This window comes from Neoarius graeffei, chromosome 6 (assembly GCF_027579695.1).
Source record: "Neoarius graeffei isolate fNeoGra1 chromosome 6, fNeoGra1.pri, whole genome shotgun sequence".
Taxonomy (NCBI): domain Eukaryota; kingdom Metazoa; phylum Chordata; class Actinopteri; order Siluriformes; family Ariidae; genus Neoarius; species Neoarius graeffei.
Genome location: NC_083574.1, coordinates 10,161,616 through 10,177,727, shown reverse-complemented (window position 1 = coordinate 10,177,727; position 16,112 = coordinate 10,161,616). Strand labels below are relative to the sequence as shown.

The 16,112-nt window shown below is 43.6% G+C and overlaps 1 protein-coding gene across 6 annotated transcripts in view; it reads right to left on the bottom strand.

Moving 5' to 3' along the window:
- The window catches only part of LOC132887734 (uncharacterized), a 67,218-nt gene that overhangs the window by 27,016 nt on the left and 24,090 nt on the right, over nt 1–16,112 (bottom strand). For all 6 annotated transcript variants that reach the window (XM_060923288.1, XM_060923290.1, XM_060923291.1 and 3 more), the window contains 23 exons: nt 15,938–16,026; nt 15,572–15,770; nt 14,655–14,768; nt 14,428–14,535; nt 14,160–14,248; nt 13,877–14,075; nt 13,673–13,786; nt 12,152–12,265; nt 11,515–11,603; nt 11,148–11,346; nt 10,590–10,703; nt 10,363–10,470; nt 10,106–10,194; nt 9,823–10,021; nt 9,619–9,732; nt 3,258–3,371; nt 2,988–3,076; nt 2,623–2,821; nt 2,070–2,183; nt 1,843–1,950; nt 1,575–1,663; nt 1,292–1,490; nt 1,088–1,201 (listed from right to left, as the gene is read on the bottom strand). In XM_060923288.1, the coding sequence (XP_060779271.1) occupies nt 1,088–1,201; nt 1,292–1,490; nt 1,575–1,663; nt 1,843–1,950; nt 2,070–2,183; nt 2,623–2,821; nt 2,988–3,076; nt 3,258–3,371; nt 9,619–9,732; nt 9,823–10,021; nt 10,106–10,194; nt 10,363–10,470; nt 10,590–10,703; nt 11,148–11,346; nt 11,515–11,603; nt 12,152–12,265; nt 13,673–13,786; nt 13,877–14,075; nt 14,160–14,248; nt 14,428–14,535; nt 14,655–14,768; nt 15,572–15,770; nt 15,938–16,026 (2,964 nt within the window). The remainder of the gene's footprint in view (nt 1–1,087; nt 1,202–1,291; nt 1,491–1,574; nt 1,664–1,842; nt 1,951–2,069; nt 2,184–2,622; nt 2,822–2,987; nt 3,077–3,257; nt 3,372–9,618; nt 9,733–9,822; nt 10,022–10,105; nt 10,195–10,362; nt 10,471–10,589; nt 10,704–11,147; nt 11,347–11,514; nt 11,604–12,151; nt 12,266–13,672; nt 13,787–13,876; nt 14,076–14,159; nt 14,249–14,427; nt 14,536–14,654; nt 14,769–15,571; nt 15,771–15,937; nt 16,027–16,112) is intronic.

Genomic DNA, 16,112 nt, shown 5'->3' with positions numbered 1-16,112 from the left:
TCAGATCGTGAAAACAACTGTCGCCTCATATACGTTTTTTTTTTTCAATATCTATAATACAGAAATTAGCTTCTCTGATTTTTCTGGAACATCTTGCAGAATCAGCCACAATTCTTCTGGAGACTTTAATTTTGACTTTGACTTTGAAATTTGACACTTGCCTGTTATTTTTCAACCAAAATCTAGCAACTGACAATAAGTTATTTATTTATTTATTTATTTTAATCTGATAAGTTGCCCTCGTGAAAAATAAATGTGCTAAGTGTACTAAAATTTAGCATACTTTTGTGTACTTGAAGCCACACTAATCATCAATGTACTTCAAGTGTGTTTATGATTAGTTAACTTGAGGCATGCTATTTTGGAACAACTAATTTTGTACTAAACATATTTTAATTGTAATAATTTGTAGAAAAGTGCAACTTGAAGTGTATTTCGTGTACTTTTATGTGCTAACGTGGAACAACTTAAAGTATATTTTGTATAATTTAAGTATATGACTTTATATGTACTAATATATGCTTAATTAGTACTTTGTTTGTATTATAAGTACCTTAAAAATTAGTACACTTTAGAAATTACACATAACTTTCACTTAAAGTATATTTTAGTATAATATATTTCTATAAAGTGTAATACAGTATAATTATTTGAAAGTGTGTTAAAAGTGTTAGCGTGAAAGCGTGATGTTAGTATACTTTTTATATATTTACAAAAAGTACAATTTGTGTAAGTACATTTTCAATATACTATTGAAAATATGAATATACTTTAAATACGATGAAGTACATTTTTTTTTTCGCCAGGGTGTTCTTATGTAATATGCCGCTTTCTTTCCTAACATTATTATGTGACGTTTGATTTTGTGCTGGAAAACTAATGTTTAGTTGTCTAAAACGGTTTGTACTGTCTTGCTAATATATCAGTCATAAAATACAAATCTATAACAAAGTTTGATTTTAAACATCGGGTGCCTAAACTTTTGCACAGAACTATGCATACATACATACATGCATACATACAAAAATCAAACATATACACTCAGGTTGCAACTTTGCCATTAATAACAACAAACTTGTAAACGTACAGCAATAAAACCACAGAGGAGGAGGGAAACTTTTCCACCAACGTGAACTGTAGAAACTTTCTCGAGAGGAATGCGGTGCTTGAATGTGCAATGTTTAAAGCCGTTCACATAGACCTGCAGAAAGAAGATTTATTTGATCATCGATTCCAATATTCCTGTGATTACAATGATCTTCTGTAACTTATTAGGAAGAAATAAACACACCTCATAGCCCTGAGGGTTGATGACGATGAGAATTGTGAAGGCTCCTCCACTGGTGAAGGGTTTAACAGGTGCGTCTATCTGCAGCTCCCAGCTTCCGTTTCTGAAGCTGTTCAGGGCAGTAATACTACCAATGCGAGGATTGTAGTGAAAAGCGATGTCATCACCATCAGATGGCCCCGTTTTGAAATTTATCGCAAAGCTGTGAAGAGAAACAAAGGTATTGCAGATATCTCCATTAGAAATTCTTCACTCTTCTGGACTACAAAGTGCTCTAATAGCATACCGATTATTATCTTCAGGAGCAATCCCTTGGAAAACGAAAGCTATGTCTTGTTTTAGCCATCCTGGGATTGCAGCCACATATGGAAGTGCCTTGGCAGAGAAAAGACAATGTGCTCCATCAAGTCTCCATCACATCAATTAAAAAGAAGTGTTCCAAGGTTTAAGGATTCATTCTTTACTTTTGTTAATGCTATAAAGGAATTTGTAAGAAATCATATTGTCCTGTTTGATACCAGTTCATCATGTCTGTAATAGGCTGCTTTACTCACTGGGTTGCTGACTGGATCAGAAACCTCTAATGGGATAAATGTTGAGCTTCCACTTCCCATCAGTATAAATTTCTTCTCTTTCACGAACAAAGAAGGACACGTCCATTTCTGGTGAGAAAATGAAAATCCCAAGCATGATGTTTAAAGGAACAATTTATGATAAAAAGAAATAATACAAATCCTTAAACTATGCCCTGACCATTCATAGAAAGATCTCCTAGACTTACCTGAATAAAACCGCATAGGAGGAGGGAAATGCCTCCATTAACATTAAGTGCTGAAACTTTGTCGAGAGGAATCCGGTGCTTGAAGGTGCAATGTTTTAAACCGTTCACATAGACCTGCAGGAACAAAGTAGGACTTGTTGTATCAAATGATTGTCTGATTTCCAGCATCCTGCTGCAGATGATGAACTAGAAGGGCACTCAAGAGAGTGCTTACCTCCGCAACACCACATATTATCATCATTATCAAATCACTTGAACCTAGGACACTACAAAAGCTGTCCAACAAATTTAATCAAAAGCTGTTCATTACTTTTTGAATTACATGGGGAACAAACAAAGAAACAAAAACAAAAATTCTGGATGCACATACATATCCAGATTCACATCAAAATCTATTCAACTGTTGTTTGGCCCATGGACCAATTTTTCTTAAAATTCCATCAAAATCTGTTCACTGATTTTTGTGTTACATAGGGAAAAGACAGACAGACAAACAAACGGAGTTGTAAACATAACTTCCTCCAACAAAGTTGGCAGTAGGTATAAAACATACCTCATAGCCATTTGAATTGATGGCAATAAAAATTTGGAAGGCTTCTCCCATGGTGAAGGGTTCATCAGGTGCGTTTTCCTCCGTCTCCCAGCTTCCATTTCTGAAGCTGTTCAGGGCTGTTATACTACCAAAGCGAGGGTTGAAGTGAAATGCGATGTCATCACCGTCAAATGGGCCCGTTTTGAAATTAATTGCAAAGCTGGGAAGAGAGACAAAAGGTGTTACAAATATCTGTCAGAAACTGAAACTCTCATGGACTCCAGTGTAAAAACGAATCCCTGAATTTAATTGTGCAAGTTTTTCCAACTGTACTAGTCACATATGGTGTTTTCTTCATTATTATTCCGAGGGCTTTAGAAGCGTACCTTTTTGCATCTCCATGAACAGTCCCCTGTAAGAATACAGCCATGTCTTGTTTTAACCCTCCTGGGATTTTGCCGACATATGGAAGTTCCTGGAGCCAGAACAAGTGATGTGCACAATTAGTACTATTAGCTATCCTTCATGGCAAGTTAGAGCAAATATTCCAAGACATAACGGTAATAATAAATATTTGTACATTATTATAAAGTAAGTTGTTGGAGTTTAAAAAGTTCCTTCAGACTTTTTGTGTCTTTCTTGTCCGGTTTACTTACAGGCATACTGATTGGATGTGAAATGTTGAAAGGTAAGCATGTCAAATTCGAGGTCGTGGTCTGTGTGCTTGTGATTTTCTTTAGTTCCTTATAGGATGAAGTGGTACTCCAGCTCTGAGGAGAAAATGAAGATATCATGCATGTTGTAGAAATGCCACTTGAACAGGAAACACGCATGAAAGTCAATACAGTATTGTGCAAAAGCTTTGTTCTCCTCTTTTCTTAGGTCAACCTTAGTTATATGTTTTGATTTTATGACTTCTACATAATTATCCATCACCGCTTATCCTGTGCAGGGTCGCGGGTAAGCTGGAGCCTATCCTAGCTGACTAAAGGTGAGAGGCGGGGTACACCCTGGACTAGTCGCCAGATGATCGCAAGGCTGACACAGAGACAGCCAAAGCTGTTCACGGTCAAATTAGAGCCTCCAATAAACTTAACCTGCATGTCTTTGGACTGTGGGGGAAACCAGAGCACCTGGAGGAAACCCACGCAGACAAAATGAAAACTCCACACAGAAAGCCCCCCATCAGCCACTGGGCTCTGTGGCAGCGGGAGTGTGGTCAAGCGGCGGTCTGTGAATGGAGGACGGAGTCAGAGAAGGTAAGTGGCAGAATCACTGCACCTGATGTGAATTAACCTGTGTTTGTGTGTCTTCCCCAGTGACCGCGCCCTTTAAAAGGAGAGAGAGAGGAGAGAAAGGGAGCTCTCTTCCCAACCAGAACACTAGTGTCTGTGCGTGTGTGGCTGGGAGAATGTTGAGGCTGAAAAGCTAGAAATAAAAAGAGATTGAGAACTCAGTTCTGGTCTGCCATGCTTCTGTGCTCCACCCACCTCCAACGATTCTTACAGTGTTGCCGAAACCCAGGATGGAGTACAGAAGTGAATAGCCCCATGGAGTCCTCCCCCTTCAAGGACCTGGTCCCTACCCTCGCTACAGCCCAACAGAGCCAGCACCAGGCGCTGATTGCCCTCCGGAAGGAGCAGGAACAACGGTTCGAAGCCCTGGTGCTGGCACAGCAGGAAGATCGCCAGGCATTCCGGCACCTCCTCGCGTCAGTGGGGTCCACCATCACCACCGCCGCGGACCCTCCCCACCTCACCCAAAACGAAGATGGGTCCGCAGGATGACCCCAAAGCCTTCCTCGCTCTTTTTGAGCAGGCCGCAGAGGCGTGGGGTTGGCCGGTGGAACAGCGCATGGCGCACCTCCTCCCCCTGCTAATGGGCGAGACGCAGCTGGCCGTGCTACAGTTCCCCACCGACAGATGGCTGGTCTATGCCGACTTCCACAGGGCCATCCTTCAATGCGTGGAGCGCACCCTGGAGCAGCAACGCTTCCGCGTGCTGAGCCTGGAGGAGGTTGGCCGGCCGTTTGCGTTTGGCCAGCAACTCTGGGATGCCTGCCGCCGGTGGCTGAGGGCCGACAACCACGACGCTAAGGGAATCATCAATCTGGTGGCGCTGGAACAATTCATCGCCCGACTTCCGGAAGGAACAGCGGAGTGGGTCCAGTGCCATCACCCGGCGTCGCTGGATCAGGCCATCGTGCTGGCGGAGGACCATATGGCGGCTGTTCCAACGGCAGGACAACGTGTCTCCTCTTCTCCCCTCCTTTCTCTCTCTCCTTCTGTTCCTCGTCCTCGCCCCATTCCCCCACCGCGGAAGCGGGGGCTGGCCCCACCCCAGCCGGCTTGCCGCACCCGCGGTGCCCTACCGTTTCCTACTTCTGTGTCTGTGTCTTCCCCCCCTCAGGTGAGTGAGCTCCGAAACACCGGTGCAGAGGGAGAGCCTGGGCCAGTATGCTGGCGCTGTGGGGAGCTGGGGCACCTCCAGCATCAGTGCTCAGCAATGGAGGTGGGCGCGGTGGTCCAGATCCGCAATGCGCCAGGGACCGCCCTCAATCGGGCCAGAGCGTATCACATACTGGTGAGTATCCAAGGGGATACGTATCAGGCTTTGATGGACTCCGGCTGTAGTCAGACCTCAATCCACCGAAGCCTGGTGCAAGACGAGGCATTGGGGAGAGCACAATTGGTGAAGGTGTTATGTGTGCACGGGGATGTTTACAACTACCCTTTAGTGTCGGTCCACATTCTATTTCAAGGGGAGAAATTTAGAGTAAAGGCAGCTGTTAATCCTCGCCTTACCCACTCGATAATTTTGGGGACTGATTGGCTGGGATTTCGGGAATTAATGACGCATTTAGTGAAGAGTGGGTCCTGCCATAGTTCAGCGGGGGGAGGTCCCGGAGTGGCATTGGCAGGAGCAGCTGTCACAGAGCTGTCTATGTCATCTCCGTGTCAGAGTGAGGAGCAACAGGCTCCTCCTCCCTCTCTCGGGGAATCCCTCGCAGATTTCCTGTTAGAGCAGTCACGAGACGGGACTCTGCGGCATGCGTTTGACCAAGTGAGAGTAATCGATGGTCAGACTCTCCAGCCAAATGCCACCCCATCCTTCCCCTATTTCTCCATTATTAAGGATAGGTTATACCGAGTGACGCAGGACACTCAGACTAAGGAACAAATAACACAGCTTTTAATCTCAAAGAGCCACCGGGAATTTAAATTCCAGGCGGCTCACTTTAATCCCATGGCCGGACACTTGGGGCAGGATAAGACACTAGCCCGAATAATGGCCCGGTTCTATTGGCCAGGGATTCGCAGCAATGTCCGTAGGTGGGTACGGCGTGCCGCAAATGCCAGTTAGTAAATCCCATGGCCATTCCAAAAGCGCCTTTGCGCCCTCTGCCATTAATCGAGTCCCCATTCGAAAGAATTGGGATGGATCTTGTCGGGCCATTAGATCGGTCAACACAAGGATATCACTTTATTTTAGTTCTGGTGGACTATGCAACGCGATAGCCGGAAGCAGTGCCTCTTCACAATATCTCAGCACGTAGTATTGCAGAAGCGCTCTTCCGCATCATCTCCCGAGTCGGAATCCCCAAGGAGATTCTGACTGATCAAGGCACTACGTTTATGTCACGCACACTGCGCGAACTGTATGGGTTACTGGGAATTAAGCCTATCCGCACAAGCGTTTATCACCCACAAACGGATGGATTAGTTGAACGGTTCAATCGCACCCTCAAGAACATAATTAGGAAATTTTGTAAGCAAAGACACACACAACTGGGATAAATGGCTCGAGCCCCTGTCATTTGCAGTGCGAGAGGTCCCGCAAGCCTCCACGGGGTTCTCCCCATTTGAATTATTATACGGGCATAAGCCGTGTGGCATTCTAGATGTGCTGCGTGAAAATTGGGAGGAGGGACCTTCAACAAGCAAAAATGAGATTCAATACGTCATTGACCTGCGCGCCAAACTCCACACACTCACGCACCTAACCTTGGAGAATTTGCGGCAGGCCCAAGAACATCAAGTCCGTCTGTACAACAGGGGCACGCGCCTTAGGGAATTCACACCGGGAGGTAAAGTACTCGTGTTGTTGCCCACGTCGAGCTCCAAATTAATCGCTAGGTGGCAAGGACCCTTTGAGGTCACATAGCGAGTCGGGGACGTCGACTATGAGGTGAGGTGAATGGACAGGGGTGGGACGTTACAGATTTACCACCTCAACCTGTTAAAACTTTGGAACAAGGAGGTCCCTGTGTCATTGGTGTCGGTGGTTCCAGAGAAGGTGGAGCTGGGGCCAGAGGTTCACAAAGAAAAATTGACATCGCCCACCGCTCCAGTCCCCTGTGGCGACCACCTCTCCCCGACCCAACTTACGGAGGTTGCCCAGTTGCAGACAGAATTTTCTGACGTGTTCTCGCCCCTGCCCGGCAGCACCCACCTCGTAGAACACCACATTGAGATGCCACCGGGGGTAGTAGTGCGCAGCCACCCTTACAGACTGGGCATTGTCGAGGAGTCCCACAGTGACTGGAGCAGCCTGGTGGTCTTGGTTCCCAAGGCCGACGGGTCAGTCCAGTTCTGTGTGGACTATAGAAAAGTCAATGCGGTGTCTAAATTCGATGCATACCCAATGCCTCATATTGATGAGTTGCTCGATCGACTAGGCATGGCTCGTTTTTATTCGACAGTGGATTTGACAAAGGGATATTGGCAGATCCCCTTGACTCTGCTATCCCAAGAGAAAACAGCCTTTTCCACACCATTTAGCTGACAACAGTTCGTCACACTTCCTTTTGGGCTGTTTGGGGCGCCCGCTATGTTCCAGCGGCTTATGGATAGGGTTCTCCGCCCCCACGCCACCTCCGCTGCTGCATACAAGGATGACATCATTATTTATAGTAATGACTGGCCACGGCACTTAGGCCACCTAAGGGCCATCCTTAGGTCGCTGAGGCGAGCGGGTCTCGCAGCCAACCCGAAGAAGTGTGCGACTGGGCGGGGGGAAGTACGGTATCTGGGCTTCTACTTGAGCAATGGGCAGGTGTGTCCCCAAATTAATAAGACAGCAGCAATTGCGGCCTGCCCGAGGCCCAAGACCAAAAAGGGGGTGAGACAGTTCCTGGGGCTGGCTGGCTACTATTGTAGGTTTATACCTAATCATTCGGACGTCACCAGCCTGCTGCCTGATCTCACTAAAAAGGGAGCACCAGATCCAGTCCAGTGGACGGAGCAATGCCAGGGGGCTTTCTCTGAGGTAAAGGCTGCACTGTGTGGGGGGCCACAGTTACACTCCCCTGACTTTTCTCTCCCCTTTGTTTTGCAGACAGACACGTCGGACAGAGGACTGGGGGCTGTTCTGTCCCAGTAGGTGGAGGGGGAGGACCATCCAGTGCTGTAAATCAGCCGGAAGCTGTCGGTGCGCGAGGGCCAATACAGCACCATAGAAAAGGAATGCCTCGCCATCAAGTGGGCAAACCTCGCACTCCACTACTACCTGCTGGGGCGCCCTTTCACCCTCTGTTCGGACCACGCGCCCCCGCAGTGGCTCCACCGCATGAAGGATGCCAACGCGCGGATCAACCATTGGTATCTGGCACTCCAGCCATTTAAGTTCGAGGTGGTCGACAGGCTGGGGGCGCAGGTGGTTGTGGTGGATTTCCTCTCCCATCGAGGGGGGGGAGGAGTCAGCTGCAGGCCAGATGCTCCCTGGCCTGAGTCGGGCGGTGAGGGTATGTGGCAGTGGGGCGTGGTCAAGCATCAGTCTGTGAATGGAGGGTGGAGTCAGGGAAGGTAAGTAGCAGAATCACTGCACCTGATGTGAATTAACCTGTGTTTGTGTGTCTTCCCCAGTGACCACACCCTTTAAAAGGAGAGAGAGAGGAGATATAGGGAGCTCTCTCCCCAACCAGAACACTACTGTGTATGTATGTGTGGCTGGGAGAATGTTGAGGCTGAAAAGCTAGAAATAAAAAGAAATTGAGAACTCAGTTCTGGCCTGTCATGCTTCTGTGCTCCACCCACCTCTAATGATTCTTACAGGCTCAAACCCAGAACCTTCTTGCTATGAGGCAACAGTGCTAACCACTACACCACCGTGCCACCCAATTCTACATTATCAAGTCAGTGCAAAAACTTGTTAGATTTCCAAACGTTCATTTTCCAGCACAAAATTAAATATGACAGAAAAATGTTTGTATGGCACGAATAAAAGGAGCATATCACATCAGAGACACTTTTTCAGACAAACAAAAAGAAAACATGATGAAGGACACTGGGCTTCGCTGCACAATAAGAAGCAAGTGTGACAGTCAAAGTGTCCAGAAGAACTGTGGCTGGTTCTTTCAGTTGCTCAGTAAAACCTAAAGCTCATTTCCTTATAAAACTGCATTCACTGTACCTCACACGACTATTTTTGTTTTTCCTTACAAAGTGTCATAACACCAAATACTGACTTTGTTTCGTTTAGGACTGTTTCCTGCTCTTCATAGTATTTTTCATGGAGAAACCTTTCAGATCGTGAAAACAACTGGCACCTCACATACGTTTTTTTTTCAATATCTATAATATAGAAATGAGCTTCTCTGATTTTTCTGGAACATCTTGCAGAACCAGCCACAATTCTTCTGGAGACTTTAATTTTGACACTTGCCTGTTATTTTTCAACCAAAATCTAGCAACTGACAATACTTTATTTACTTATTTTAATCTGATAAGTTGTTCTGATGTAGTATGCCGCTTTCTTTCCTAATATCCCAACATTATTATGTGACGTTTGATTATGCGCTGGAAAACTAATGTTTAGTCATCTAAAATGATTTGTACTGTCTTGCTAATATAGCAGTCAAAAAATACAAATCTATAACAAAGTTTGGAGTTTAAAAATTGGGTGCCTAAACTTTTGCACAGAACCATGCATACATACATACATGCATACATCCAAAAATCAAACATATACATTCAGGTTGCAACTTTGCCATTAATAACAACAAACTTGTAAACGTACAGCAATAAAACCACAGAGGAGGAGGGAAACTTTTCCACCAACGTGAACTGTAGAAACTTTCTCGAGAGGAATGCGGTGCTTGAATGTGCAATGTTTAAAGCCGTTCACATAGACCTGCAGAAAGAAGATTTATTTGATCATCGATTCCAATATTCCTGTGATTACAACGATCTTCTGTAACTTATTAGAAAGAAAGAAACACACCTCATAGCCCTGAGAGTTGATGACGATGAGAATTGTGAAGGCTCCTCCACTGGTGAAGGGTTTAACAGGTGCGTCTATCTGCAGCTCCCAGCTTCCGTTTCTGAAGCTGTTCAGGGCAGTAATACTACCAATGCGAGGGTTGTAGTGAAAAGCGATGTCATCACCATCAGATGGCCCCGTTTTGAAATTTATCACAAAGCTGTGAAGAGAAATAAAGGTATTGCAGATATCTCCATCAGAAATTCTTCACTCTTCTGTACTACAAAGCGCTTTAATAGCATACCGATTATTATCTTCAGGAGCAATCCCTTGGAAAATGAAAGCTATGTCTTGTTTTAGCCATCCTGGGATTGCAGCCACATATGGAAGTGCCTTGGCAGAGAAAAGACAATGTGCTCCATCACGTCAATTAAAAAGAAGTTTTCCAAGGTTTAAGGATTCATTCTTTACTTTTGTTAATGTTATAAAGGAATTTGTAAGAAATCATATTGTGCTGTTTGATATCAGTTCATCATGTCTGTAATAGGCTGCTTTACTCACTGGGTTACTGACTGGATCAGAAACCTCTAATGGGATAAATGTTGAGCTTCCACTTCCCATCAGTATAAATTTCTTCTCTTTCACAAACAAAGAAGGACACGTCCATTTCTGGTGAGAAAATGAAAATCCCAAGCATGATGTTTAAAGGAACAATTTATGATAAAAAGAAATAATACAAATGATTAAACTATGCCCTGACCATTAATAGAAAGATCTCCTTGACTTACCCGAATTAAACCGTATAGGAGGAGAGAAATGTCTCCATTAATACTAAGTGCTGAAACTTTGTCGAGAGGAATCCGGTGCTTGAAGGTGCAATGTTTTAAACCGTTCACGTAGACCTGCAGAAACAAAGTAGAACTGGTTGTATCACATGATTGTCTGATTTCCAGCATCCTGCTGCAGATGATGAACTAGAAGAGCACTCAAGAGAGTGCTTACCTCAGCAACGCCACATATTATCAACATCATTATCAAATTACTTGAACCTAGGACACTACAAAAGCTATCCACCAAATTTAATCAAAAGCTGTTCATTACTTTTTGAATTACATGGGGAACAAACAAAGAAACAAACAAAAATTCTGAATGCACATACATATCCAGATTTACATCAAAATCTATTCAACTGTTTGGACCATGGACCAATTTTCCTTAACATTCCATCAAAATCTGTTCACTGATTTTTGTGCTACATAGGGAAAAGCAGACAAGCAAACAAACAAACAAATGGAGTTGTAAACATAACTTCTTCCAACAAAGTTGGCAGTAGGGATAAAACATACCTCATAGCCATTTGAATTGATGGCAATAAAAATTTGGAAGGCTCCTCCCGTGGTGAAGGGTTCATCAGGTGCATTTTCCTGCGTCTCCCAGCTTCCGTTTCTGAAGCTGTTCAGGGCTGTTATACTACCAAAGCGAGGGTTGAAGTGAAATGCGATGTCATCACCATCAGATGGGCCCGTTTTGAAATTAATTGCAAAGCTGGGAAGAGAAACAAAAGGTGTTACAAATATCTGTCAGAAACCGATTAACTCTCATGGACTCCTGAGTAAAAAGAAATCCCTGAATTTAATTGTGCAAGCATTTCCAACTGTACTAGTTACATATGGTGTTTTCTTCATTATTATTCCGAGGGCTTTAGAAGTGTACCTCTTTGCGCCTCCATGAACAGTCCCCTGTAAGAATACAGCCATGTCTTGTTTTAACCCTCCTGGGATTTTGCCGACATATGGAAGTTCCTGGAGTCAGAACAAATTATGTGCACCATTAGCACTATCAGCTATCCATCATGGCAAGGAGAACAAATATTCCAAGACATAATATTAATAATACATCTCATTATCTCTAGCTGCTTTATCCTGTTATACAGGGTCGCAGGCAAGCTGGAGTCTATCCCAGCTGACTATGGGTGAAAGGCGGAGTACACCCTGGACAAGTCGCCAGGTCATCGCAGGGCTGACACATCGACACAGTCAACCATTCATTCTCACACCTACGGTCAATTTAGAGTCACGAATTAACCTAACCTGCATGTCTTTAGACTGTGGGGGAAACCCACACGGACATGGGGAGAACATGCAAACTCCGCATAGAAAGGCCTTCGCCGGCCAAGGGGCTCAAACCCAGACCTTCTTGCTGTGAGGCAACAGCACTAACCACTACACCACCGTGCCGCCCGTTAATAACACATATTTGCACATTATTATAAAGTACGTTGTTGGAGTTTAAAAAGTTCCTTCAGACTTTTTGTGCCTTTCTTGTCCATGTAATGTACCGGTTTACTTACAGGCATACTGATTGGATTTGAAATGTTGAAAGGTAAGCATGTCAAACTCGAGGTTGTGGTCTGTGTGCTTGTGATTTTCTTTAGTTCCTGATAGGATGAAGTGGTACTCCAGCTCTGAGGAGAAAAAGAAGATATCAAGCATGTTGTAGAAATGCCACTTGAACAGGAAACACGCAAGAAAGCCAATACAGTATCGTGCAAAAGCTTTGTTCCCCTCTTTTCTTAGGTCAACCTTAGTTACTGTATATGTTTTGATTTTATGACTTCTACATAATTATCCATCACTGCTTATTCTGTGCAGGGTCGCGGGCAAGCTGATGCCTATCCTAGCTGACTAAAGGTGAGAGGTGGGGTACACCCTGGACTAGTCGCCAGATGATCGCAGGGCTGACACAGAGACAGCCAAAGCTCTTCATGGTCAAATTAGAGCCTCCAATCAACTTAACCTGCATGTCTTTGGACTGTGGGGGAAACCGGAGCACCTGGAGGAAACCCACGCGGACAAAATGAAAACTCCACACAGAAAGCCCCCCCATCAGCCACTGGGCTCAAACCCAGAACCTTCTTGCTGTGAGGCGACAGTGCTAACCACTACACCACCGTGCCACCCAATTCTACATTATCAAGTCAGTGCAAAAACTTGTTAGATTTCCAAACATTCATTTTCCAGCACAAAATTAAATAAGACAGAAAAATGTTTGTATGGCACGAATAAAAGCAGCATATCACATCAGAGACACTTTTTCAAACAAACAAAAAGAAAACATAATGAAGGCAACTGGGCTTCGCTGCACAATAAGAAGCAAGTGTGACAGTCAAAGTGTCCAGAAGAACTGTGGCTGGTTCTTTCAGTTGCTCAGTCAAACCTAAAGCTCATTTCCTTATAAAACTGCATTCACTGTACCTCACACGACTATTTTTGTTTTTCCTTACAAAGTCTCATAACACCAAATACTGACTTTGTTTCGTTTATGACTGTTTCCTGCTCAATATAGTATTTTTCATGGAGAAACCTTTCAGATCGTGAAAACAACTGTCGCCTCACATACGTTTTTTTTTTTCAATATCCATAATATGGAAATTAGCTTCTCTGATTTTTCTGGAACATCTTGCAGAACCAGCCACAATTCTTCTGGAGACTTTAGTTTTGACTTTGAATTTTGACACTTGCCTGTTATTTTTCAACCAAAATCTAGAAACTGACAATAAGTTATTTATTTATTTTAATCTGATAAGTTGTTCTTATGTAATATGCCGCTTTCTTTCCTAACATCCCGATATTATTATGTGACGTTTGATTTTGTGCTGGAAAACTAATGTTCAGTCATCTAAAATGGCTTGTACTGTCTTGCTAATATATCAGTCATAAAATACAAATCTATAACAAAGTTTGGATTTTAAAAATCGGGTGCCTAAACTTTTGCACAGAACTATGCATACATACATGCATACACACAAAAATCAAACATATACATTCAGGTTGCAACTTTGCCATTAATAACAACAAACTTGTAAACGTACAGCAATAAAACCACAGAGGAGGAGGGAAACTTTTCCACCAATGTGAACTGTAGAAACTTTCTCGAGAGGAATGCGGTGCTTGAATGTGCAATGTTTAAAGCCGTTCACATAGACCTGCAGAAAGAAGATTTATTTGATCATCGATTCCAATATTCCTGTGATTACAATGATCTTCTGTAACTTATTAGAAAGAAATAAACACACCTCATAGCCCTGAGAGTTGATGACGATGAGAATTGTGAAGGCTCCTCTACTGGTGAAGGGTTTAATAGGTGCGTCTATCTGCAGCTCCCAGCTTCTGTTTCTGAAGCTGTTCAGGGCAGTAATACTACCAATGCGAGGGTTGTAGTGAAAAGCGATGTCATCACCATCAGATGGCCCCGTTTTGAAATTTATCTCAAAGCTGTGAAGAGAAACAAAGGTATTGCAGATATCTCCATCAGAAATTCTTCACGCTTCTGGAATACAAAGTGCTTTAATAGCATACCGATTATTATCTTCAGGAGCAATCCCTTGGAAAATGAAAGCTATGTCTTGTTTTAGGGCTCCTGGGATTGCAGCCACATATGGAAGTGCCTTGGCAGAGAAAAGACAATGTGCTCCATCAAGTCTCCATCACGTCAATTAAAAAGAAGGGTTCCAAGGTTTAAGGATTCATTCTTAACTTTTGTTAATGTTATAAAAGAATTTGTAAGAAATCATATTGTGCTGTTTGATATCAGTTCATCATGTCTGTAATAGGCTGCTTTACTCACTGGGTTGCTGACTGGATCAGAAACCTCTAATGGGATAAATGTTGAGCTTCCACTTCCCATCAGTATAAATTTCTTCTCTTTCACGAACAAAGAAGGACACGTCCATTTCTGGTGAGAAAATGAAAATCCAAAGCATGATGTTTAAAGGAACAATTTATGATAAAAAGAAATAATACAAATCATTAAACTATGCCCTGACCATTCATAGAAAGATCTCCTTGACTTACCGGAATTAAACCGTACAGGAGGAGGGAAATGTCTCCATTAACATTAAGTGCTGAAACTTTGTCGAGAGGAATCCGGTGCTTGAAGGTGCAATGTTTTAAACCGTTCACGTAGACCTGCAGGAACAAAGTAGAACTTGTTGTATCACATGATTGTCTGATTTCCAGCATCCTGCTGCAGATGATGAACTAGAAGGGCACTCAAGAGAGTGCTTACCTCCGCAACGCCACATATTATCACCATCAAAATGAAATCAATTGAATGTACGACACTACAAAAACTCATCTCATTATCTCTAGCCGCTTGATCCTTCTACAGGGTCGCAGACAAGCTGGAGCCTATCCCAGCTGACTACAGGCGAAAGGCAGGGTACACCCTGGACAAGTCACCAGGTCATCACAGGGTTGACACATACACACAGACAACCATTCACACTCACGGTCAATTTAGAGTCACCAGTTAACCTAACCTGCATGTCTTTGTACTGTGGGGAAACCGGAGCACCCGGAGGAAACCCACGTGGACAACATGCAAACTCCGCACAGAAAGGCCCTCGCCGGCCACGGGGATCAAACCCGGACCTTCTTGCTGTAAGGCAACAGCGCTAACCACTACACCACTGTGCCGCCACTACAAAAACTGTCCACCAAATTTAATCAAAAGCTGTTCATTACTTTTTGAATTACATGGGGAACAAACTAAGAAAGAAACAACCAAAAATTCTGGATGCACATACATATCCAGATTTACATCAAAATCGATTCAATTGTTGTTTGGCCCATGGACCAATTTTCCTTAACATTCCATCAAAATTTGTTCACTGCTTTTTGTGTTACATTGGGAAAAGACAGACAAACAAACAAACAGAGTTGTAAACATAACTTCCTCCAACAAATTTGGCAGTAGGTATAAAACATACCTCATAGCCATTTGAATTGATGGCAATAAAAATTTGGAAGGCTCCTCCCGTGGTGAAGGGTTCATCAGGTGCGTTTTCCTGCGTCTCCCAGCTTCCATTTCTGAAGCTGTTCAGGGCTGTTATACTACCAAAGCGAGGGTTGAAGTGAAATGCGATGTCATCACCGTCAGATGGGCCCGTTTTGAAATTAATTGCAAAGCTGGGAAGAGAAACAAAAGTGTTACAAATATCTGTCAGAAACCAATTAACTGTCATGGACTCCAGTGTAAAAACGAATCCCTGAATTTAATTGTGCAAGCTTTTCCAACTGTACTAGTTACATATGGTGTTTTCTTCATTATTATTCCGAGGGCTTTAGAACTGTACCTCTTTGCGCCTCCATGAACAGTCCCCTGTAAGAATACAGCCATGTCTTGTTTTAACCCTCCTGGGATTTTGCCGACATATGGAAGTTCCTGGAGTCAGAACAAATTATGTGCACCATTAGCACTATCAGCTATCCATCATGGCAAGGAGAACAAATATTCCAAGACATAATGTT